The sequence below is a fragment of the Pteropus alecto genome, unplaced genomic scaffold (assembly GCF_000325575.1).
Source record: "Pteropus alecto unplaced genomic scaffold, ASM32557v1 scaffold101, whole genome shotgun sequence".
NCBI lineage: Eukaryota > Metazoa > Chordata > Mammalia > Chiroptera > Pteropodidae > Pteropus > Pteropus alecto.
The window spans coordinates 15,460,393-15,484,530 of record NW_006432945.1 but is presented as its reverse complement, the minus strand read 5'-3'; the positions used below and the strand labels follow the sequence as shown (position 1 = coordinate 15,484,530).

The following is a 24,138-nucleotide window of genomic DNA, read 5'->3' as shown; positions in this document are numbered from 1 at the left end:
ATTTGTATTTAGAAGCACTGTAATAAAATTATAATTAGCAAAAATAGTCAAAGCTGAGTTTTTGTTTTTCCTCTGGAAGTCATCGGCTCTCCACTTCAGATCCAGATTGTGGCATGTAGGCTCGTTTTCATAAGTACTAATCCTGTTAACCTGGTTTTGGTAAGAATTTTTGTTCTTAGCGATCACGTTCTACAGATTCAGCATTTTATTTTGTTGGTCATTTTATTCTTAAGTGAAACCTTTTTATAATGCGGTAAAAGCTCACTCAGAGCATTACCAAAGATTCTCATATTCCTGTTTGAATTAAAAACCAAAAATTATGCTGGGCCTTAGCCACAGCATTCCTGGTGTGAAGACTGAGCTGCAGTGTGTGTAAGTACCTCGGAGACTTCCAGACGCTCTGAAAAGGCGACAGTGCATGGATCATGGATGTTTGACTGAAGTGTCTAGGGCAACCATGTTATAATTCAAGATTGTGTTAAAGGTCAGTACAGTCTCTCTTTCTGCCTTAGTTCGCTGATTGAAAAATTAAAAGCCCAAAAAAGTCAGGTAACCTGCTGTGGTAGAGGAGTGTTTTAGAAATGACAAGTACAGCCCTTGTCACAGAGGGCAGATAAGGTGGAGATTTGGTCAGCTGCCCTCTTTTTTAAATGTAGCCCTCAATAATAAGCCAAGGCTTATTCTTTTGGGGAAAAAAAAATTAGAGACATATGAAAGGTCTTTCACAAAGGGCTTTAAGCTTTATCATTGAGAATAAAAATCTCGATTGTGTCTAATTACCCTGTTTTTCCTGTGCTTTCTGATCTTTCCTCTAGCATCAAGTCTGTAGAATTTCAGAAAGGTGAGGTCCTCAGGGATCATTTACTCCAGCTTTATAGTTGAAGGACTCTTAATATGTAGCTGAGGAAGAGGGGGAGGGGAGTGAGTCCTGCATTTTCTCTTTTGGATGGGAGAGCACTTCAGGAGCCAGTTAGTGTAATTTGTCCAACTTTCAGATGTTGTAAAACTTCATGTGCCAAAACCGAGAGAAAAGTTTGAATTTATTTAACTTCCTATAGGAATTAACGGAAAACTTGGGAAGGACAGAAAGACTTCCTGGCAAATTAAGTGCTAATGTCACTAGGCAGATTATCAAATATTGAATCAGTAACATCACAATAAAGCTTAATTGTCCTTTAACTGTGGTGTCTTGTTTAAAAAAAAAAAAATGTGTAGGCTATTTCTTAAATGTTACTTTTTCAAGAAAGTATATAACACTTTCTGCCTAACTGTCCTCTAAAAATATAATTTATGCAGTATAAGGAAGGAAAGATCATTTATTCTCAGAACCTTTTAAAGGTCATTGAGAATATCCATATGAACATTTGAATGTTTTCTGTGTAGTCTATGAGGCTGACATACATAGTGAGTGACTTGTGCACAAAGAATTGAAGAGAAAAGAAGACCCAGTCTCGTGTGTAAGGGAGGGGTCCACATTTGATTTTTAGTGGTGTATCTACAGTGTGTTTGAAAACGGGAAGATTGGCTCGGGTGAGGGAACGTCCTAAATGGTCATCGACTTGGAATGATTGCACAGCGTTGCTAATTTGTGCCACGTGTGGTGGTCATTCTGAACTTAATGTGTTAAGAAACAATGTCCTATGTGGGAATAATTTTAGGATCTTTTGAAATGTTTTTGCTTCCTTCATTAGTCTGTTTGGGGGCTCCATTTTATGCATAGAGCTTTTTTGTCTTTTTAAAAATTATACTTTAAAAAGGCTTCTTCCTCTTGTTGAAGCTTAGTATGCTTTTTGGGGATCTATCTTGGTAGTTATTGGTTAGTGTTACCCAGTGTGACACTTGTTTTGAATCTTGAATGTCTTGAAGATTTATGCATATGGCTTTTTATTACTATTATAGCACTGCTATTTTAAAGATTTATAAAATACTCTTTATTAAGTAGTCCATGGCACTATAATCTCCGTTAGGTAGTCTGGAGCATCACAAAGTATCTGGCACCTCCTAGCATCCCAGTCATTTTACCTAGGCAACCGAATGAGCCATCAAAATATACCGTTTAGTAAATGGTACATAATAAAATCTCATGATCCAGAGACTTAGAGGGAAAAATGAGAATAAGAGTAGCGAGTTTCTAATATCTTCAAGTTTACAACAAGATTTGCCATGACTGTGTTATTACTGTAGCAGAGTGATTTCTTTAGTATAACGGAAGTGGAGGCTGATACTCTATGCTTTCCACCCGGTATTACTTTTGTTCTTGAATCTAGTTATTAGAAAGTTGACTGTTACAGGAAAGTGATGAATTTCTTATATTTACATTGTCACGTTAAATGCTTCTGATAGAACCTGTGGATCCCATAAATGGTACAAATTGTATTCCTTAGAGCTTTGTTGCGCAGTGTATGGTCCAGGGACCAGCAGCATCAGTATCACCTGGAAGTTTGTTTGAAATGCAGAATTTCAGGCCTTACTCCAGACCACTTACATCAGAATCTGCATTTTAACCGCATCCCCAGGTGATTTGTATACACATTAAACTTGAGAAGCACTGCCTTCAAGTGTATACTTCATATTTGGGACAGATTCAGTTCATGCATAAAAAGACAGTATTTCTCTTTGGAAGTTTCATCTAAACTGTCCAGAATTACCAGTTGCTGTAAACACAGTGTAACTCTAAGTAATCAGATATTCCCGTTGGCTCTGATGAAAACCAAACGCCCTTAGAGTACAGTAGCATTATCTGTGATGGGGCTTTTGTGGCAGACTTAGTTAGATTGTGATATTTGTTGCTACCTTTTCAGGTGCCCCTGCCCAACACCCTTCCCCTCCCTAAGAGGGAGACTCTACAACAGAGCTCCAGCCTAACTTCAGTTCCTCCCACTACTTTCAGCCTCACCTTCAAGGTACGTACGCTCTCATCTCTAAGGGTCCTGGAGTACTGCATGCAAGGGGACGTAAATAAGCTCACAATATTCTCTTGGTATTTCTACTCGTTTTGTGTGGTAAGCAACAATACTAAGCTGAGGAAATGGAACGATGTCAAATTAGACCTTAAAATTTTATTAGCTTCTAATAAAAGTGACTTAGAAGTGACTTGATATTCTTATATCTAAAGTGAGGCCTGCTGTGCTTGTGAATTTTGTCTAAAATTATAGCAGAGCGTTTATAGCCCATGTTTGTACTAAGCTCCTCTTATTAGAGATCTCAATTTTTGGATATGTTAGTTGTATATATATTTAAAAAAAAAAACTAATTTGATGTTGCATGCTTTTTTATCCTAAGTACAAATAATGATAAGAACGATAATTTTCTGTCTTTCCTGTAAGTTGTAGGAATTGAAAGAAAGCACTGTAGTAGTTGCTATGAAGAGGTAATTGAGTAATACAGGTGATTTTGAATCAATTGTTATTGAGTAGTTTTTGAGTAAGGAAGCCAAAGAGATATTAGACAATGCATTTTTTTAACTTCAAGAAGTTTAGGCATGTTTGTTTTTTTTATCTCGTATTATGTTTATAATTTTGCACTGTTAACTAATGCTTTATTACAATTGAGTTGTTCGAGAGTATTCTAAATCAGTCATTCACCTCAAGTGCCCACTTAGAATTGAGGATTTTTTCCAAGGCAGATGTTTAACCTCTGTTACCGCAGGGCCTCCTAAGGTGGGGCCGGTTGATGGCGAATCCTTTCACTGGTCGCCGCGTCGTTTTATGATGAGGCCAGTGTTTATGTCTAGACTCTTTCTGCTTTAGTCTCCAGCTTCTTGACTACTTGACCTCTTGCCCCACAACTACTTTGTAAGAGGCTTAATAAATATAAGTTTGAGACCATACAATTTTATAAGACAGCCATCTCTGCGTTGTGACATCTCCACCTTTACCCAGTCCTCCCTGTTCGCATCCATTTTCCGCTCAGCCTTTGTTACTCCTTTCCTGTTGGAATGACTGGCAGTCTGTGCTTCACATTATGTCTTATTTGTATTCTTTACCATTATACTGTTGAAGGCAATGGTCTAATTTTACGTAAGCAAATATAATATTATTCTTTAGGCCAGTTGTTAATTCATAAAAAGACCCATTCAACATTGCCTTTCCCTTAATGTTTTTAACACTCCAGAGGGAAACAATATACATTTAGAATTAAAATGACTCTAAATTAAATCACATGGACGTAAAACTTCTCTGCTATCTTTATTTTTACTTCTTCTGACATCTCTCTCTATTTGGGTAATACATGAAGTATAGAAACGTTATTGACAGTACATTTGCCAAGGGGGAAAATGAGTATACTTAAGTAATTGCACTTTTTAGTTTCTTTGAATTTCCAAAGATAGATTGTAAATTTTCTTACTGCTCAAGAAATGAAGTGAAGCTAAGTGGATGTGGCCTGTATATTACGCAAGTTTGATTAGCTATAATTTATGATGTGCTTTCAACACAATAAAACTGATGTAAAAGGCATTGTACTTTGTAAAATTACTTTAAACCACAAAATCTAAGATAGTATAAGCAAATTGCATCTTGTCTAACTTTCTAAGTTGTTTTTTTAACACACCCCACCCAAGACTTTTGTTTTAAAATAAAACACATTTGAACCCAACAAGGTATTTTTGAGAAGAAAAGACTCAGGCAAACATGAGAGTGTCTTATACTTTGAATTTATGAAGATGACATTAGTCATTGAGAAAAGGTTAAATCACATTTAGTGTGTTCTATAGGAAAGCAGGGAGATATATTTCTCAAATTCTTACAATTAAAATAAGGTTAAAGTTTTAAAAGTTGGTACTTCAAAGACCTACAAACTTTAACAATGGTATTAAAAAATCTTACTTGTGAAAAGTATCCTCATACAAGTCATTGCCACTGAATTTTACAATTTTTGGTTTTCCTCTTGGCCCAGTATTTTGACTAGTAGAACTAATACCTTCAAAATCTACGTACCTCTTCCCTTCTTATTCGAGTAGCTGTAGGATAGTTGAGGACCTACGTCTGCGTTCCGCAGTTCAGTAGCCACGGCCCATGTGGCGATCGAGCGCTGAACATGCGTGCGTTAAGTGTAAGAGAAAATAGATGCTGAATCTGAAATGGTAGTTTTTTAAACCCATTAAAACATCTCGATGTTTATGTTGATTATTAGTTTTCATTATATTGTAGATACGTTGGGTTGAATAAAACGTGTTACCAAAGTTAATGTTACCTTTTCATTTTTTAAAACGTGACCCCTAAAAACTTTATATATGTGGCTGCATGGATGTGTGTTGAAGGGCACTGCCCTAGAGAGATTGCACATGGAGTACCTTCTAAGAAACCGGGAGATTCTAGCCGAATCCAGTAGCCACAAATAGAAACGGCAGCGGTCGGCACCGAAACGCTTCGCGGGCTTGTTGTGGAACCAGTGTTCACGCACGCTGCTCCCGAGCCACCCGCCGTCTGGCTCCTCTGCCTTTTAAAACGCGCGCGTGAAGCAGCCAGGCGCAAGGTGCCCTTGGAGAGACGTTGACTTAGAAAGAAAGAAAGCGGAGGGAATGAGTATTTTCAGAGGGCCGGCGGAGCCTAACGGCAGCCCCGAAGGGACCTACTGTATCCCTTCCTCACGCGCTGGTGGGGACAGGGACCGTGCTTAGATGATACTGGAGCTGTGACTTTGTATTTCACTGGTCCGTTTGGCAAAGCCGTCGGCAAGCTCTCTGTAGAGACGTAATTAAAGCCCACCACCTCCCAACGCAAGCAGGAGAGAACAGGTAAAGGGGAAAGTAAAGGTTTGAAAGCCCAAGAGTCTTAATCTTTTATTTTTGTGATCTTTGAAAGGTTATATTTGGAATTTAAATATAGGTTATGTATGTATTCGTGTACATATTTATGTATGTGTATACTAGCATCGTGGGGTTTTTTTGTTTTGTTTTTGGTTTTGTTTTTGGGTTTTTTTGCTTTAAAAATCGTCCATTTCATTGCAGATGGAGTCTGCGCGTAAGGCGTGGGAAAATTCTCCCAACGTGAGGGAGAAGGGCTCTCCGGTGGCCTCTGCAGCGCCCCCCGTCGCCAGCGGCGTCAGCAGCGGCGCCAGCGGCCCGGGCACGGCCAGTTACAGCTCATTCTCCAGCGCGTCGGTGCCGCAGATCCCCGTCGCTTCGGTCACTCCTACGACATCGCTGTCAGGTAGAGGGTCCCTTTACATGTCTTGAATTGTTCCAGGTTTTTTAGGGTCATTTTCAGTTTATTATCTCCCCCAAGAAAAGTCTTCCTTCTAAAAGGCGTGAGATTGCGCGGGAAGCACCGGCTGTTTTGTGGGCGTCTTGTCGTTCTCACCCCCGCTCCCCTTTGCTCTCCCGGTTTTAGTTGAGCGAGCGTTTCTTGGCGGCTTTCTAAAACACTTTGCTGGGCCTTCTTTTCTTGCCTCTCACTCCCTCCCCCATTACAGGTACTGATAACATCTTGTTTCTCTAAATTTTTCTATAAAATGCACCTTTTGATTTTTATTTTTTCACTCATATACAGCTAATTAAAACCAGCTTAGAAAGAATACATTCACCTAGTTTTTAAATATTTTGCAGTCTGTGTCTAATTTGAAGGAGCTATTGGGCAAAATCTGTTGGGTTGACATTTTCTGGTGAAGAGAGGTAGAGAATGTCCAGTCTCTGTTTTTTGAGTAAATGGTATCCACTGGTTTTTGCTTTTTGTTTCGCTTTTAAGGTGAGTCCCTAAGCACCCCAAGGTAGAAGGGCTTTTCTTCCTTAAATTTTTCACGAGCAGTGGTCCTTTCATGGAACCGAATCTCATTTTAGGCTTCGCAGTTCTTAGAGAATCACAGGGGCCTCTGTGACACCCCTGAGCCGGGGAAGTGCGCCCACCTCACGTACAGCCGTGTTTACTGATCACAGAATGACAGACAGTAGAATGTCATTCTCTGCTATTTTTAAGTACCAAAAGAACTGGTCTTTGGGTTGTACTACAGTTATTTTGCTGTTATCCGGAATCAGAAGTATGTATTAAGAGAAACCCAGAGATCCAAATCAAAGAGAGTATTCCAGCTGCCCCTCTTCCGTCTTTAAAACCCGGGCAGGCGGTCTTTAGCGCCCTGGCTGGAGCCTGGGCCCGAGGCCGCGTGGGCGGGTAGTGGGCGGGGCTGTAAAGCAGCCAGGAGGGAGAGTGTCATAGGATGATCAGGAATAAAGGGACTGAGAAGGTTGCTCGTTCTTTCTTTGGTACCCAACTGCTTCCCTTTTTCCAGGTCTGTAGTTTTTCTACACTCCTGTCAGTGAGGGTAAATTTTTAACAAGGACCTTCTTGTCATCCTGTTGCTAGAGACTCAAGTAGAAGAACAAGGGTACCTTGGTCTTGGTCCTGTCTTAGAGAGAACATCATGAGAATATGTCAAATAATGACAGCTTCCTCTCACTTTTTAAGCAAATACCAGTACTGTCATTTACTCCAGTATTGCAGACACTATAGCTCATTGATCAGCAGACTTGACCCTTCAAGTTGTATGATACTACTTATTTGTTAATAGTTTGTCTTTATATATACAAGGGGGGTGGAGAGAGGGAGAAGTATAGAGGTAGTTATGGTGATGTATACCTCATATCCTGAGGGACACAGGGTATGTATATCCTGAGCTGCTGCCTCTAAGTACATGGTGAGCATAAACATTAATTTTCCGGTTTCTGGTTGGTGCTTGAGTTATTTTACTGTGAACAACAGTGGCACTTCATAAAATATTTCACCGTCCCCTTATTTCATCCCTCTCAAATCTAGGTGCTGGTACATACACTACCTCTTCTCTGAGTACAAAGTCCACAACCACGTCAGACCCGCCTAACATCTGTAAAGTGAAGCCCCAGCAGTTGCAGACAGGCAGCCTGCCCTCCGCCAGCCACTTCTCGCAGCTGAGCTGTGTGCCCTCCCTGATGGCCCAGCAGCAGCAGAGCCCACAAGTCTACGTGTCGCAGTCGGCAGCAGGTGAGGGTTTTGGAACCAGGTACAGGAAATTGAGAAAACGAAGACTTTGTGGATGCTTAATTTTTTTCTCTTATTAGTTACCCTTTCAAGTTCGAGTACTTTTTGATCTGGTTTTTGCAAATTTATCTCCTGATAGAATTGACTGCTGTCTCTCTTCGATAAGCATTCTGGGACTCTTGGCCATTGTCTCTTCCACACGTATATGAGACAAATTAGGGTCTAATAATTTGCAGACTAACTTGTGCATTTGATGTTATTCCAATCATATTAGAAAGTTTGTTATCTGAAACTTGACAAATGGGTAATAAAGTTCATGGGGGAAGAATAAACCAAAGAATAACAAAGAAGACAAAAATATGTTTGGGGTGGAGTAACTTATATTACTAAATATTACAGTGTGAACTGAGTCAAGTAGTAAACAAACATTGGAATAATATTCAGACTTATTAATGACTTAAACCCAAAATAAAAGAACAGTGAGTCTATACCTTGCCTTACCAGGTGGGGAATAGTAGAAAGATTGATAATACCCAGCATCTTTAATACTCAGTATCCGTGAGGATCGTGAGCCTTATTATTATTAGGCTGTTAAAGTACCTTGTTGGTGAGCATATAAATTGACATGATTCTTCTAGAAAAGTATATCAGAATATTTTATGTGTACATACTCACCATAGTAACAGTTTCATGGTTAGGAATCTCATACAGATAAACTTATTTATTAATCAGAGATATGTATGAGAGATTGTATTCTTTGCAGTATTGTTTATAATGGTGACAAATTAAAAAAAAAACTTGGGAAGTTCTTCAAAACATGAAAACAGCAAATCACAAAATAGTATATATAATACATAGAAATCTGTTAAAAGTCTATACCAAATTCTTTCGATTATTAAATGTCAACTCATTTGAAATAGTTTGTGAAATTCTAGTAGATAAATGTAAAATTGAAGTGGATTTGCTGTTAAACAGGTTCATTTTCAGTTTTAGTAGGATATGTAAAATTTTACTGGTTTATACCCCATTGACAGTGAATGAGAGTGTCTGTTTCTTACGCCTTCACAAGTGCTAGTTTCATCGTTTTAATTTGCATATACCTGCCTGATCGAAGCTGTGCATCTTTTTGCCTTTGCATCTTTTCACATTTCTAGGTTTTCCTTGGGTTGTATTAATTTTCAGAGAGCTTACTTAATTTGAAGTCTGCTACAAAATTTAGTAACTGTTTGGAAAAATCTGAAATTAGACACTTATTACTTCTTGTTTTTCCTCACGGTCCCATAGCTCAGATCCCAGCTTTCTACATGGACACCAGTCATTTATTCAATACCCAGCATGCACGATTGGCTCCACCATCGTTGGCCCAGCAACAAGGCTTCCAGCCAGGTCTTTCTCAGGTAAATGTCACAGACTTCTATCCTGTATTTGTTTCTCGACATTTTTATGGTGTAATAATTATCTTGGGCTACAAATAATTGACTCCTTGAAGTTATAATCTTATATTTACAACATGGGACAACCCTATGAATTCCTTGATATGTATTAGCAAAATTGTAAAGCTTCCCAAATTTGTCAAAGCTGAATGATTAACAATGTAGATCAAGTAATGGGTTGAAAGGGAAATTTAGATCTTTACATTCGGTTTTGTTTTAAAAGGGAGCTAATACATGGCATTAATCTTTTATTCTCGTCATATCTCAAGTGTTTATTTGCCCAGATGTTTTGAGTTGTGTGTACGGTGTTCACATGTCGTTTTTCTTGTTTTGTTTTGTTTCTCATTGCAATGCAGCCAGCTTCAGTTCAGCAGATCCCCATCCCTATCTACGCGCCGCTGCAAGGACAGCATCAGGCCCAGCTGAGCCTGGGCGCCGGACCGGCCGTCTCCCAGGCCCAGGAGTTATTCGGCTCGTCCCTCCAACCGTATAGGTGGGCCGCGCTGCGTGGCATCTGTGGTACCGGGCACAGGGTGGCTGCTGCGCTTCCTTGCCTCTCCTTGCTGCTCCTTCCTCCCAGTCATGAGCAGTGTTAAGTTATTAAGTGTGTTGATATGTGTCACGAACCTCAGCCGCCAGCCGTTTCAGTCAGACTTTATTGAACAAAGTCAAGTCTCGGTGCTTCTCAAAGAAGGTAGCAGCATCTCCATAACAATTAGAAAATCACTGCAAATAGCTGCTGCAGGGCCCAGAAGCCTCAGCGCAGCCTTGCTGCCAGCAGCCAGGAAGCCAAGGCTGCTGTGTTACGAGCTGAGGCGAATGACAGCAGTGAGCGGGTGGAGGCCAGGCGGGATGGAGCAGGAGGAGGAGTAGAGTGTCAGACAAAGAAGGGAAGCAGCGACGATAGTGGTGGCAAGTGTGCTGTGTCGTGGGCGGGAAAGCATTCTTTTGAAAGAGTCACAGTAAGTTTTCTTTGCAGTCAAGGAAATAATGGAAACTGATCTTCGTTGAACTTGCCCTGTATGTGAAACTATCCAGCCCCTGACATACAGTAATGTAGTACATGGTCTAAGGGAGCTGAAGTCATCCTCATTTGATACACGAGGAGCTTAGAACTTGAAGGGGTTGTTGTTGTTTTTTTTACCTAAGGTTACATGGCAAATAAGTGACAGAGCCTGGATTCAACCCCAGGTGTCTCTCAGCTCCAACTTAATAGGATGATGGCGGGTGGGCTGAGCATCACTGATAGCAGTGATCATAGCATAGCTGTCATCCATACTCATGGTAGTGGCTCTACGCCATCAATCAATAAATAAATTACTTTCAGGACAGTTTAGGAAGGTTGCAAAGTTATGCATTTGCTTTTAGAAACATGTTGGTTTTTGGTGGGGTTCAGATAGAATTTCTGTACTTTATAGGTTAAAATTGGCATCAATTGATGTATAGCTCATTTCTCTTAGATTACATAAATTACATTCCTAAAGAAGCTAGGTTCATCTAATTAACTTTCTTAACAGAGCGGAATTATTACTAAACTTAATATGCCTCTCACTTTTATTTTTTGATTAAAGGTTCTCCAGCAGAGTTTAGTATTTCTATATAATTAGTTGTATATAGGATGGTTTATTTTCTGGTATATGTAGTAAAAAATAAAAGTTTGAAATAGCAGGTAGGTTCATTGTCACAAACCAGTGTCCTTTTAATTGGTATTGGCTTCTGAATTGTTGGAAAGTCATAGCTACTTCCCAGCTCTGTGAGAATGAGCTCAGCGATGACGTGGTAACGTGTTCCATAGCCACGGGGGACAGAACAGCAGCGCGGTGACATTGTGTCTTAACTCCTGTTTTAACCATTGCTTTGGAGACCAGACCTGTTTAATAGAAATGCAGTGTGCGCTGTACGTGTGGTTGTGGCTCCTTTGTTGGAAGACACACGGTTAGACTTTGAGGACAGTCTGGATCCGTACCCCATCGTTCTGCTCCTCCTTGTCCTCCCCCCAGTCAGCATGTGTGTGTGTTAACAGGGAATCCCTGAATTAGTTTCTGCCAGCACAGTGTGGAACAACACGCTTATGTTTTCCCATTTTTTAAAGTATGATCGGAGGCCTCCATCCCAGAGAGTTAACAGGGCAGTCTGAGGTTTGATTCCAGCTTTGTATTAAAAAAAGTAAAACCTCAAATGTGAACACAGTATCATGAACCGTAGTCACCATGGTGCATATTGCACTCCCGTAACTGACTTATTTTATAACTAGATGTTTGTATTTGATCGTAATACAGTGTTGCATACTTTAAAGTTGCTAATTGAGTAGATCTTAAAAGTTCTCATCATGAGAAAAACTGTAAGGGTGACAGACGTTAACTGGACTTAGTGCTGATCATTTTGCAGTAGATAACAAACACCGAATCATTGTGTTTAAAATGTCATATGTCCGTTATACCTTATTTAAGGAAAACGACTTCGTGGGTAATGTGGGAACTGCTGCTCTGCTCCATTGCACAGAGGACTTGAGGCCTCTCGTGAGCAGCCTGTGAGAGGGAAGCAGGGACGTGCAGTCGAGTCCGAGCCGGCGGCGCCGGCAGAGCTGCTGAGGTGAACTGTCAGCGCCAAAGAGAAGACGGTAGATTTAGTTCTGAGCTTTCCCGTAAAACTCGAAAAGAGACTCATTCTCATTGTTCAGGAGGAGAAAATCTTCCCTGCTTCTCAGGAAGAGTAACCCTTTTTCCAGAACTTTTAGCTGTGGAGCTTCACTGTTCAGGAGGCTCTAAATCTTGAAACAAGTGCCTTGGACACAGTCAGCGTTCTCTGCGTCAAGATTTCCAGATTCCAGATAGAATCAGCTTGTAACACAAGCCTTTTCTCTTCGATCCTTACGTAGATCTCAGCCAGCCTTCATGCAGAGCAGCCTGTCCCAGCCGTCTGTGGTCCTCTCTGGCACCGCCATCCACAGTTTCCCAGCTGTCCAGCACCAGGAACTTGCCAAGGCGCAGTCGGGCCTTGCCTTTCAGCAGACTTCAAATACTCAGCCCATTCCTATACTGTATGAACATCAGCTAGGCCAGGCATCGGGCCTGGGAGGGTCCCAGCTCATCGACACACATCTCCTCCAGGTGAGGCAGGGGCCGGGGCGTGCACTGGCATTGTGGTTTTTTGCCGCAGATTATGTAAGAACAGCTTTTAAAGAAAAATGTTAAAAGACACCAAAAACAGACATGGACCATAGACCAGTGGTTACCAGAGGGGAGGGAGTGGGGGAGGGAGGGGGGAGGTAGATGAGGTAAAGGAGGTCAAATATGTGGTGACAGAAAGAAATCTAATTATGGGAAGTGAGCACACATTGTAAATGTGTGTGTGTGTGTGTGTGTATGCCTTATTGTTAAAGTGTACAGCTGAAACTTATTGAATTTTGTTAACCAATGTCACCATAAAAAAATTAATTAATTAAAAGGAAAATAATAAACGCATCTTTAAAAAAAAAAGACACCAAAAACAAAGGTCTTCCTCTTTGTCTAATACTAAAATTGTTAGAGATTGCTTGGGAGCCACAACCTTGATACCTGACTTGGAAATTTTTTCAATCTTATTGTTGTTTTCTTAATCAATTTTTTCTAGGCTAGAGCAAATCTTACCCAGGCTTCAAATCTTTATTCCGGACAAGTACAGCAGCCTGGTCAGACAAATTTTTATAACACTGCCCAGTCACCGAGTACTCTCCAGCAGGTAAACTATGGCATGGTAAATTTCCTCAATTTTCTTTATTATTATCATTATCATTATTATTATTGTTACTGCTTTTGTTATTGTTTGGGAATTTAAACAGAAACAAGATGGGGAGTAGTGCAGAGGTTTTCTCTGAGGTGTCCTGGGAAATGGCATCCACACCTCCACTTCAAGCAGCCGTTTATCTCTCTTTTTTAAATGGGTTTCCATGTAATTGTTTATTTTAACAAAGGACCCCATGAATATAAACTTTTGAAAGCCATTGTTCAGGATTCACAGTTACACGTAAGCGCAGTAGAGACGAAGACGGACGAGACCGTCGTGCTGGTTAATGCGGTCCGTAGGGCGGTGGCAGAGTGTGCCAGAGGGCCATGCCACACACGTTTCTTAAGTGTGCGAATGTAATCATTTTCAGTGAAAACTATTTTTTTTTAACTATCTCCTCCAGCAGTATCATTAATCGGCTTCCTCTTTAAAAGTTGGCGGAGGCTGAGGGCGGGAAAGGCGAGCCTGTAGACATTTTCTCACAACTGTGTTTGGTGGCGATTTTACAGATTACCGTTCGGAAATATCTTATCTTATGACCTTCAAAACAAATTGATGTTTGGGAAGTTGTGACTACTTTTTTAAATTGTATCCCTGTGGTTTTATTGTATTTTGTGGTTATTTGACATGTCTTGTGCATTAATTCAAAGGTAGTCATAATTCTGTTACATAGTTTCTCCACTGCTAATCTGTGTTATTGTTGCACCTTTTTAACAATGGAGATAGTCACTAAGCAAAAGATTTGTGAGATATGTTAATATTAGTAGATCGATGTATTCTATTTAAATCTTACTCAGAAAGTATTGGAAGGATCGTGTGTGTGGTTGTAGGGATACATTCAGCAGGCTCCGGGCAAGCAGATGGCCGCAGTCTCTGTTGCTTGCGTTCCAGGTTACAGTGCCTCTGCCAGCATCCCAGCTCTCCTTGCCTAATTTTGGATCCACGGGGCAGCCGTTGATTGCTCTGCCCCAGACTCTGCAGCCCCCGTTACAGCACACCACCCCCCAGGCGCAGGCCCCCAGCCTGAGTCGGCCGGCACAGGTCAGCCAGCCTTTCAGAGGATTGATCCCCGCGGGAACACAGCACAGCATGATCGCGACCACCGGCAAAGTGAGTGGGGAGAAAGCAGCCGCTGCTTTGAGAATTCGAGGCCACGCGTGTAGAGGTGCACCTCTGCGTCGTCTGTGCAGAGAAAACGCGTCGGGTCTCACCGCCCTCTGGGACATCCCGAACCCTAACGTGCTTATTTTTTAGCGACTTACTTTTAATGTGTTTCGCCCCCCTCTGTTTTTAACGAGTAATGAAGAATTTACAAATTTTGTGGGAGAATTGGATTTACACAGTCTCAGACTGTTCAGCCACAAATTTGTCCTTCTTAAGGCCATGGTATTTGAAAGCTAATCACAGGGTTTCGGGATTCGGATGCTTTGCCCTTTGCTAGAGTAAGTCTTTTCATGTCATATATTAAACACGGCTTGTTAGCTTGTGAAGTTGCAGAAATGGTAAGTTTATTTTGTGCTCTCTCTCAGATGTCCGAAATGGAACTGAAAGCCTTTGGAAGTGGCATCGACATGAAACCAGGCACACCTCCCATCAGCGGCAGAAGCACCACACCCACCTCTAGTCCCTTCCGGTAAAATGGGTGTTTACACTTGCTTGTAGAATTCCCAGGTAACTGAGCACTGTGTGTTAGGTGCGCAGTACGTCAGCAGTCCTGTGGTAAGCTGTTAAGGCAGTCCGATCGATAGTTTTAAGTAAAATGTTAAGCTGTTAAATTATTAAGAATGTGATTTGTTATACTATATTTTAAGAAAAAACCTTTTACTGCCGGCACATCTGGCCGGCGCCCTCCTCGCCTCTGCCGCCCAACATCTCCCCACCGCGGTAACGTTGGTGCCCCGGGGTTAAGCCGCTACGGCTCCCCCGTCTGTGGGCCTGCCCAGCACACTGCCTCCGGCTCGTCTAAGGGCATTGTGCATCTGGCACCACTGTACTGACCAGTGACGACTTCTTTCCAAGGGCCACGTCCACCAGTCCCAGCAGCCAGTCCAGCAAAATGAACAGCATCGTCTATCAGAAGCAGTTCCCGTCGGCCCCCGCCGCTGTGAGAATGGCACAGCCTTTTCCCACACAGTTTGCACCCCAGGTGGGCAGATCTAAGTGAGAACGGAGTCCTAGCTCCTTCCAGATGATCGCTTATGCTAGTTCCCTGATCATGTAATCTTGCCATTTTATAACCAGTTTAGAAGCACAGTTTTTAATTAGAAACAGTTTCTAATTTAACAGTAAATTCATGGCATTCAAATATAGTGTCTATAATTTTTAGCTAGACACAGGTTATTCCTAAAGCAGACAGTAGAAATAGTCAGAAGGTTCCCCACACAGCTCTGATCATTTACTCCAGTTCTGTTCCTTTTATCTTTTTGAAAAAGTTGACTTTTTAGAGAAGGGTCCCAGTGCTTAAAGTTTTCCAGGTTTAAAGGTTTTTGTTTGGTTTGGTTTGGTTTTTGAGTTTTTTGGTTTTTGTTTTTTGTTTTTTTGTAATAACTGTGTAGTCGAGGTAAATTTTCCAAAAGCTGTTTTAATATATGTGAAAAAGTGTTGGCTTCTCTTCCCTTTGCTGATCATATGGAAGGACTAACTAAAATTAATAAGAACGCTCACAAACTAGAATTGGTTCCTGAGAAAACACATATTTGCTGAATTGGCATTATTTTTTATTTATCTTTATCTTATGTTTGGTATGGGAATGTGCCTTTCCTACAAATATACCTTTTTTTAAAAGTATTCTAAGTAATAGCCTTTCTGTCTCTCCTTCAGAATTTGTTACCGAAATGCTAGCACCAAAGCATGCTTTGCCTGATTTTTCTGTTAGATTCTCCAGGCGTGGCCTATTGGTTCTTAGCCCCCGCACTAGAATGGCGCCCGCCCACAAATCCGTTCACTTCCCTCCACTGGCAGAATTGGTACAGATTTACTCTGGGATAAGCCAGCCCTGTCTAGTTGGCCAGAAAAATTTTTTTAACAGTTTAATGTTGTATGTTTTGTTTTTTTCACTCAGATTCTCTCTCAGCCTAACCTGGTCCCTCCATTGGTAAGAGCCCCACATACTAACACCTTCCCAGCGCCTGTTCAGAGGCCACCAATGGCACTGGCCAGTCAGATGCCTCCTCCGCTGACCACAGGCCTCATGAGCCATGCTCGTTTGCCACACGTAGCCAGGGGTCCTTGTGGATCACTCTCTGGAGTCAGAGGTAATCAGGCCCAGGCTGCGCTGAAGGCTGAGCAAGACATGAAGGTTAGTACAGCGTTGACAGCCAGCAGAGCACAGCTCTGTCTCTGCGCCACGTCTCACGATGCCTCTGGACCCGTAACCGCACATCCAGGCATTCACGCCTCAGCAGACCCAACCCGCGCACCGCTCCTGTTCGTTCTTTTTTTTAATTATTTCTTTTATTTTTCTCCCTATTCCCCCCCACCTTTTTTTTTTTTTTTTTTTCTTTCGCAATTATAGTCAGCAAACAAGTTTAACATTTTAAACTCTGGCCAAGTGATCGCTTTTAAAACATATGTGAGTCTCGCGGCTGCTTTTTTTTTTTTTTTTTTTTTTGAAGAGCAAAAAGGTCATATGAATTATTATACGCTTCCCCATTTTCTTTCATTTGTTTTTCTTTGTTTTTCTCCCCGTACCCCACCCCCCATTCCCCGAGCTTAAGAAATAGAAATCACAGTTATGCAAAAACTTGGAATGAGTGAGACATGTTACCTGTCTTGATTTTTTTTTTTTTCTCATGGTCATCCAAGTACAGTTTTCTCCAACTGTTTTCATACCCCCTTTTTGCTTGCCACCTTGGGTGGCTGTACTCCACGACAGATTGTGTAACTGTAGATGAAGAGCTCAATAAAGCACTTTGGGATCCTTCATGACAGAAGGCACTGGTCAGCGTGAGGTTCGCTGACACAGAAGAGTGCCTTCAGGAGTCTGTGTGGGGACAGTCTTCAGAGCACAAGCCTTACCTGTGTGCCTGCAGCCAGCGATGCCTTTGTTTCCGTGTTTACGGAGACTCGACTTTAGCAGTCTTAGTAATTTTGCCTGTTTTGTCATTAATATGTGTCAGGTCAGACTAGAGCGAAGCCGCCTGCTTTCCAGCAGAGACTGTCCGTGGTCCTGCTTTACTCTGAAGGAGAGCCGGCCTTACGGTTACCCGGTGGGAGGGTTTGGGGACTGGCTAGAGCTGCTTTTGGGATTGGTATCCCTTGTTTCTGATCCCAAGTAATCAAATCTAAAGACTGCCCTGCAGCGAAACTCTTATTAACTAACTTCTCCTTTGATTAAGGCTGCGCCTAAGGTGTCCACCCAGCCTTAACTGTTAAAGGTACTAGTTAGAACATGTAGAAATCTCTGGAGACCATTTGGCCTTCGTTTCCAGTTCCCCTCCTGGCTCCTTGGCACTCGATTGTCCCTTGTTGGAACTGGCATTGGAGCTAATAATGGGGTGGACAAGGGCGTACGTTTCTTGAAAATTGCTTCAGATTTTTGGGTCGTATAAATTACCTGTAGGGCATGAAGGGCTTTTTTTAAATGTAAGAGGCATAGAAACTTGAGTTTTAATTGTATGAGTCACAGTGGTATAACTTACAGAGCGACGTAAGTAGGTCCTTGGGGGCACAGAGGACACCCAGGAAGTCGTTTTACCCGCTCAGAGCGTGGTAGGAGCTATCAGAACTTAGTGATCAGTGAGTTCGTAGTACTAATTTCTGATGCTCTTCCCCTGCAGAAGAGAGCTGTGGGAAGAGGACTCAGCCACCAGACATTTGGTCCTAGGTGTTGGTAATGCCACAATATAAGTGCTTCCTTTTCATTTTATTGTAGACCACGTATTGATAACTACAGATTTTAAGTGTTACGTATATGCTTTCAAATTTGCAAGCAGGCTCCCTGTATAAAATTGTATCAATAAGGTTTGTTCCAGAAAAGATAACAAACCAACAGCAATTTCTATTTTATTATTTTATAAGAGGGCGAACTTTGAAAAGGTGGTGGGAGGTGGTCTGTTCTTTTCAAATATTTAAAAAAAAAAAAAAAAAAAAATCCCACGGAATGTTTTCAGAGATAGGAAGAGATCTATCCATTAAAAGCTGACAGATCAATGAGGTGCTTCTGGTTTGGCCAAGCCAGCGTGGGGAAACCGATCTGTGATTGCTAAGAGAATTCGAACTGAGACTGATCGACAGGCTTTGGTAGTGCTGCAGCCTCTTCAGTTGTTGTTTCTCGTTTTTTAAGGCAAAGCAGAGAGCAGAGGTGCTTCAGTCCACGCAGCGGTTCTTCTCTGAGCAGCAGCAGAGCAAACAGATAGGAGGCAAAGCCCAGAAAGTGGACAGTGATTCAAGCAAGCCTCCTGAAACGCTGACCGACACTCCTGGTGTCTGTCAGGAAAAAGCAGAAGAAAAGCCACCCCCCGCGCCCGCCATAGCCACCAAACCTGTTAGAACTGGACCAATCAAACCTCAGGCGATCAAAACCGAAGAAACAAAATCTTAAAAGGCTGTGGTTTATTCCGGGGGGGCTGGGGGCGGGGAGAGGGGAAAGAGGAAGAATGAAGTGAGATGATGCCCCCAGCCAGAGCGGCCGGCGGCCTCTGACATTCTCCTTTCCAGAGCTCGGAGGTGCCCGGGGACACAGCGGCCGTTCACACTGACGCACAGCTGCTGTCAGCTTGCACCTACCGTACAACACGCACTCTGCCGATGGCCATGCGTCTTCAGTCAATTTACATACAAACACACACATGCACGCATTTCTCGAGTGGATGTAATTTAGAACTAAATCCTTATGGTTAGATGAAACACCAGAGGTAAGAGGAAAATAGCCCGGCCGAGGGAAAGCTCGGCCTGACCAGTGCGGAGGTCCCAGCCGAATGCATCACATGTGGTTTCTTGGCTCCCTTCTGTCCTCCGGATGTGGTGACAGCATTTGTAGGCTTGGTGGTGAGACACTGAAGATGACTGGGGCTGGAGAGAGGGGCCTTGTTTTCGAGTCTGGCAGCTTGCTGTGTTTTGTAACATGGCGATAGAGTTGAATACAATCAGAGTACAGTAACCGACCTCCTCTTCTCCCTGGACGAGCGAGCAGATGATGAATTAGCGCTGCCCGCGTCCTGACATACCCGAGCGGGCGGTGTGGGGCTCCTGCTTCTGTCTGAAACGATGCTGTGTTGTGGCCATGGTCGAAGCTCTGCAGTGCTGCTTGGCGTCTGCCCCGTGGCGCGCTCGCCGCTCAGACGGCGGATCTGGGGAGGCGCTCGTTAGGCTGGGTCTTGCTTGCCTCCGCGTGGTCATCTCTATGAATCCAATGGGTTGTGGGTTTTTTTTTCCCCCCGTCTTTTTTTTTTTTGTCTTTTTTAAACGGTTTTTAGCTGATATTCGTGAGGAGCAGTGAGTACCTAGAACCGTGCCCCTGACGGAAGGAAATCCTAGCTAAGAAGGCGCATTCTTCGCCAGAGCCGTGTCGTTCCACCCTTTGGGCCCTCTGCTGGAACAATAGAATCAAGTCTCAAATAATGCCTTTTTAATTGTATCCTCTAGTACCATAGACGTAGGACAGTACTGTACCATACCTCTGTGAATGTAAGATATCGTACCTGCTTCATGATACGTAGTAGTGACCGTGCTTTATCAGAGCTGTTTTTAATGACGTTATTCTAGAATGTTTTCTTTCCAGATGATGATTGAGAAGCTAATTTAAAAAAAAAAATGGTGCCAGGTACCACGACAGTAACAGAACTTTGCTGTTTTCTGGGGTTTTGTTTTTTACCTTTTTTTGTTTTTTTAACGGAGTGTGCTGGATGTCTCTCTACTTCTGTGCAGATGACTGCAGAGCCTGGAAAAGCTGTTGCTGCTATTGATGCATAACTTACTGCTATTGGTCTTTTTTATATAAATAAATATATATATACATATATATATAATTTGAATTTTTGGAAACTAGCTGTGCTGTCAACTTTGGAAAAAGTATCCCAGGTGTACCGTGTTGGGTTGGCATTGTACAGAAATTAACAGCCATATTGGTCTAGAAACGTTGGACGTAATTTTCTCCATTTGTACAGGGGTTACGCACTGTGTTAAATACGTAAGGTCTTATCTACATGGGTTTGATTACAGAAACTAATAAAGTATTCTCTAAATAATGAATCTTGGCACTTCTGATCCATTCCTAAAATCTGAAGCAGTCTGTCACGTACCAAAAATAGCGAGCAATATTATCTAAAGATTTGATTTCTGACTTTGGGAACTACGAAGCCTATTCAGTCAGAGTAAATGTGGTCTGGCTCCTATCGGGGCGGCTGTTCTCATGTTGAAAACACGAGGTCCGTCACGGAAGAAGAGAGAGGTCTGTCTTGGTGATGTGGAAAATAGCGTCACCATTCTGCTGGGCAGGTGTCGAAGGACCCAGAGCACTTCCGTCACTTGGATTTGCACTGTTTGTGTCCTCGCAAGCACATTCCCAGTCATCACCTGCACAGGCGGACACTACGGGAATTGACTCACTCACTCAACTTGGAGAGTGAAGTACTGCGGGAAAATAATTGCCTAAGATTCCATGGCCAGAACGTGGTTTCCAGGCCCAGCTTTCGGAAAACTAGGAATTCAGTCGCTGATGACCGCGTGCCTTCTTTACTCACGGACCCCGTGGTTCTTAAACACACGGTGCTCAAATACTAGAAAGCCCTCCCTTGACATCCAAGCTTTTTGGTCTAAGGCTTTTCTCAAAATATGCCCTAAATTGGCGTGATGGGTACGTTGGGAACACAGGCTGTACCAAGGAGCTGCAGTCACCACGTGTCTGCCGCCTTAGTCACTCCCTTTGCCAGTTTTTTATATTCAAGTCAAGTTCTCGATTTTATGACAAAGGTAACCAGTTACATAGCGTATGTCACCTTCATTTGTGAGCACCAGGTCTGCGTTGCTCAGGTGGCTGTATTAGCTTGAAACGCCACTAATGCCCTAGGCCCTTTGTAGCTGTGATCAACACGGGAAAAATGGCAACAGAAACCTACTCAGTAAAAGGAAGATATTTGTATAAGTGCTTCCCCACCGTTTGGTTATGTTAAATCTCATCTCTGGCCTTTGACATATGGCAAAATAACCCAAAAGATGATGCAGTTAGTGGCTGACGATAGATTTGGTCACACAGATTTAACATTCTCTGCCCTCGTAAACTGTTCGGGTGAGGGGGCAGTGGGCTCGTTTTTGTCCTTAGTTAATAAATTGTGCTTTATGATGGAAGAAAAGATGGGGGAGGAGGGGTAGAGAATGAGAGGAGATAGTCTGAAAAGGCATTTTGTTGTCTTCACGATACAAATCACGGAAAAAAGTTTCAACGCTTGGCTGGAGGCAAGATGTAGAAGGGAGAATCGGAATGTGTCATGGATTTTTAAAAGCTGACAGTAGACTGTCTGATGTACGAGGCGTGTCTTCTGACAGGTCACCGGGGATTTTCACGCTGTCATTGTACCATATTTCACAGCTCAGCATTTTGGGTATTTTCACATTCCCTTTCCAATCTTTTTTACCACAGTCTGCAGTTCACTACAGTCGGCCTGTTTGTGAAAAGCGCCTTAATTTGATTCTATTATAGGTGCTTTAAGTTTCAGCCATAATGTTTTTGCTTGTGAAATGGAATAGAAAGAACAGGGTGATGGTGTGTGCATGCTATGCCGGCTCTGTCAGCACCTTTGTGTCGCTGCTTTCAAGGTGCAAACGAGAGGTGTTCCCTGGGCCCGTGTCCTCCCGTCTGCTGGCCCCGTTCACCCTCTCAGGCATAGGGCTGAGTCTGCTGTGGGTGCTCGAGGCAGTGGCTCCATATGGTTTTCCCGAAACACCCAGGAGACAGTGACATCAGATTTCAAGCCACGACTGCTGTGGATTCTCTATGGTAGGGTGAACGTGACATGGCATCACTTGGATTCTTAAGAAAAAGCCCTCCGAGGGTCTTTCTGGACGGGGGGCTGGTCGAAGTGGTAAAATCGAAAATTAGGGGTGCCTTAAGTGCTTGATTTCAGATGTACATTTATTTTCCATCCAACTTTTTGATGAAGCCTAGGCTGTTTCTTCGCGATGCCTGCTAAACTGGAAGAGTCTTAGTATGGTGATCAGGGGTCCAGATCTGTCGTTGCCTTTCCCAGATGCGTCCGTACAATAGTGCTGCCCCCGAACTTCTCAAAAGCTTGAGATACTGGACCTGCCAGTTTATTCCCTTCCCCCAGAATCGCATCCAGCCTCACCACCAATGAAAGTGTAACAAGTGGCCGTCACAGCTTGCCAAGGTCATTAATGCTCCACTCGCCACCAGGGGGTGACATGGTTCTCTCTGCCTAGTAATCCACTGCCTGTATCTTCTCGAGTCCACTACCAGTGCCAACTGTGTTAGACTGAGCTCATCGGGACACAGACACTGAAATGAAGACGGACGTGCAGGGCGTCCAGTGGTGGGGGGCCCTCTGCACGGATCCCCGAGGGCAGAGGGGGGAAACGAGCTGCAACGGCTCCATTGAAGGCCTCAGTCCATTCTGCAGGCCGCCCCGGAGCGGGAAATGGCCTTCAGAGTCATCCCAAGTTGAGGCAAAGGGCTGGGCGTTCTTATCCCACAGTGGCCGGTCTTCGGCTGAGGGCTGTCCGTCTCTAGGGTCAGGCCATGAACTTGGCTGAGAGGCCGCTGTCCCAAGCTGAAAGCAATGCCTGGGGAGGGACTTGCCATCAACACCCCCAGCAGCTGACAAGTGCCTCAGACAGAGGAGATCTACAAAGTGGCTGGAGTTGTTAGGTGCTGTGACTGCTCTTTTCCCCATGTGCATGGAGGACTCGAGCTGTCACCATGCGGGCAACACGATGAAGACCCGAAGCAGGAGAGGAAACGAGCCACGCAGGCCCTTGGGGCAGAGATGCTCCAGGCAGAGGCCGCCGCAGGGGTGTGCCCGGGGTTCGGGAACAGCAAGGCCCGATGGAGCAGAGTGATGGAGCAGAGTGAGGAAAAGAGAGGGGTCGCGGCTGAGGTCGGGGCGAGGGGAGGAAGCGGGTCGTCTGGGTCTTGAAGGCCGTTTAAGGTGTGGGCTTCTCCTCGGGAACGTGACGCCGTTACAGGCCTGAGCAGAGAAGGTGCCGTGACTTACACAAAAGGACGGCTCTGGCCGTGTGCCGCAGAGACGGAAGGAGGGACAGGGACGAACGGGCAGACCGGTTAGGAGGCTTTGCAGTTACGCCGCAGAGGATGGGGAGTTGGGCCCAGGGCGGCGACAGGGAAGGTGGCAAGAAGTGGCCGGATCCTGGGTACAACTTCAAGAGCGGAGCTGAATGCGGTCACGAGTTTCCGGAGAGACCGCTCATCAAGTGGTGTTTCTGGCCACTACGGCCGCCAGGGGACCGGCGGGGAGGAGGTGGAGGGTGAGTGACGGGCTGGCACTCAGCCGAGCACGTGCAAAGACGCTAGCGCGACAGGGGAACTGGGAATCCGCTCGAGGGTCCCCTCGCCCCGTCGCCGGCGGGGCTAATCATCCTATTACCTCAGCCATATCTGTCTGTAAAAACTACATCAGGCCCACGAATTCTGCAGTGATGGAGACGGACCCCGTTCACAGCAGACCAAACCCGCCAGCTTCTGCTCTCGCAGGGAGGGCAGGACAACATAGTCCCCGCAGGTGCCTTTGGCCCTCCGGCTCGTCTTCCTGTGAGGCCAGGTAGGGGCACCTGTCCTGTTCTCCCAGGCCCGTCCTCAGCCTGTTTTCCGTACACGAAGAGCCTTGCTGAGAAGTTTCTGCGCCCCATTCTCCATTTCGTCGTAGTGTCTCGTAGCTGCACATTTTTCTCCTGCGTCTGAAGAATACGTATTCTCGTATCTCACCCACATGTATTCTGTGGGTGGGAAAATGTAGCTGTTAAATATTCGGACATGTTTTGAATCGCAGTGGTATCACGTGACAAGGGCGCGCTCTTCC

The 24,138-nt window shown here is 43.8% G+C and overlaps 1 protein-coding gene across 1 annotated transcript in view; it reads left to right on the top strand.

The window, feature by feature from the left end:
• The window catches only part of PRRC2C (proline rich coiled-coil 2C), an 80,437-nt gene extending 60,099 nt beyond the window's left edge, over positions 1–20,338 (top strand). The window contains exons 25-36 of the mRNA XM_015586141.2: positions 2,802–2,903; positions 5,951–6,152; positions 7,749–7,952; positions 9,234–9,346; positions 9,739–9,875; positions 12,261–12,492; positions 12,995–13,102; positions 14,039–14,257; positions 14,677–14,780; positions 15,167–15,293; positions 16,209–16,445; positions 18,432–20,338. Coding sequence (XP_015441627.1) covers positions 2,802–2,903; positions 5,951–6,152; positions 7,749–7,952; positions 9,234–9,346; positions 9,739–9,875; positions 12,261–12,492; positions 12,995–13,102; positions 14,039–14,257; positions 14,677–14,780; positions 15,167–15,293; positions 16,209–16,445; positions 18,432–18,689 — 2,043 coding nt within the window. The 3' untranslated portion in view covers positions 18,690–20,338. The remainder of the gene's footprint in view (positions 1–2,801; positions 2,904–5,950; positions 6,153–7,748; positions 7,953–9,233; positions 9,347–9,738; positions 9,876–12,260; positions 12,493–12,994; positions 13,103–14,038; positions 14,258–14,676; positions 14,781–15,166; positions 15,294–16,208; positions 16,446–18,431) is intronic.
• Positions 20,339–24,138: the final 3,800 nt, after the last annotated feature.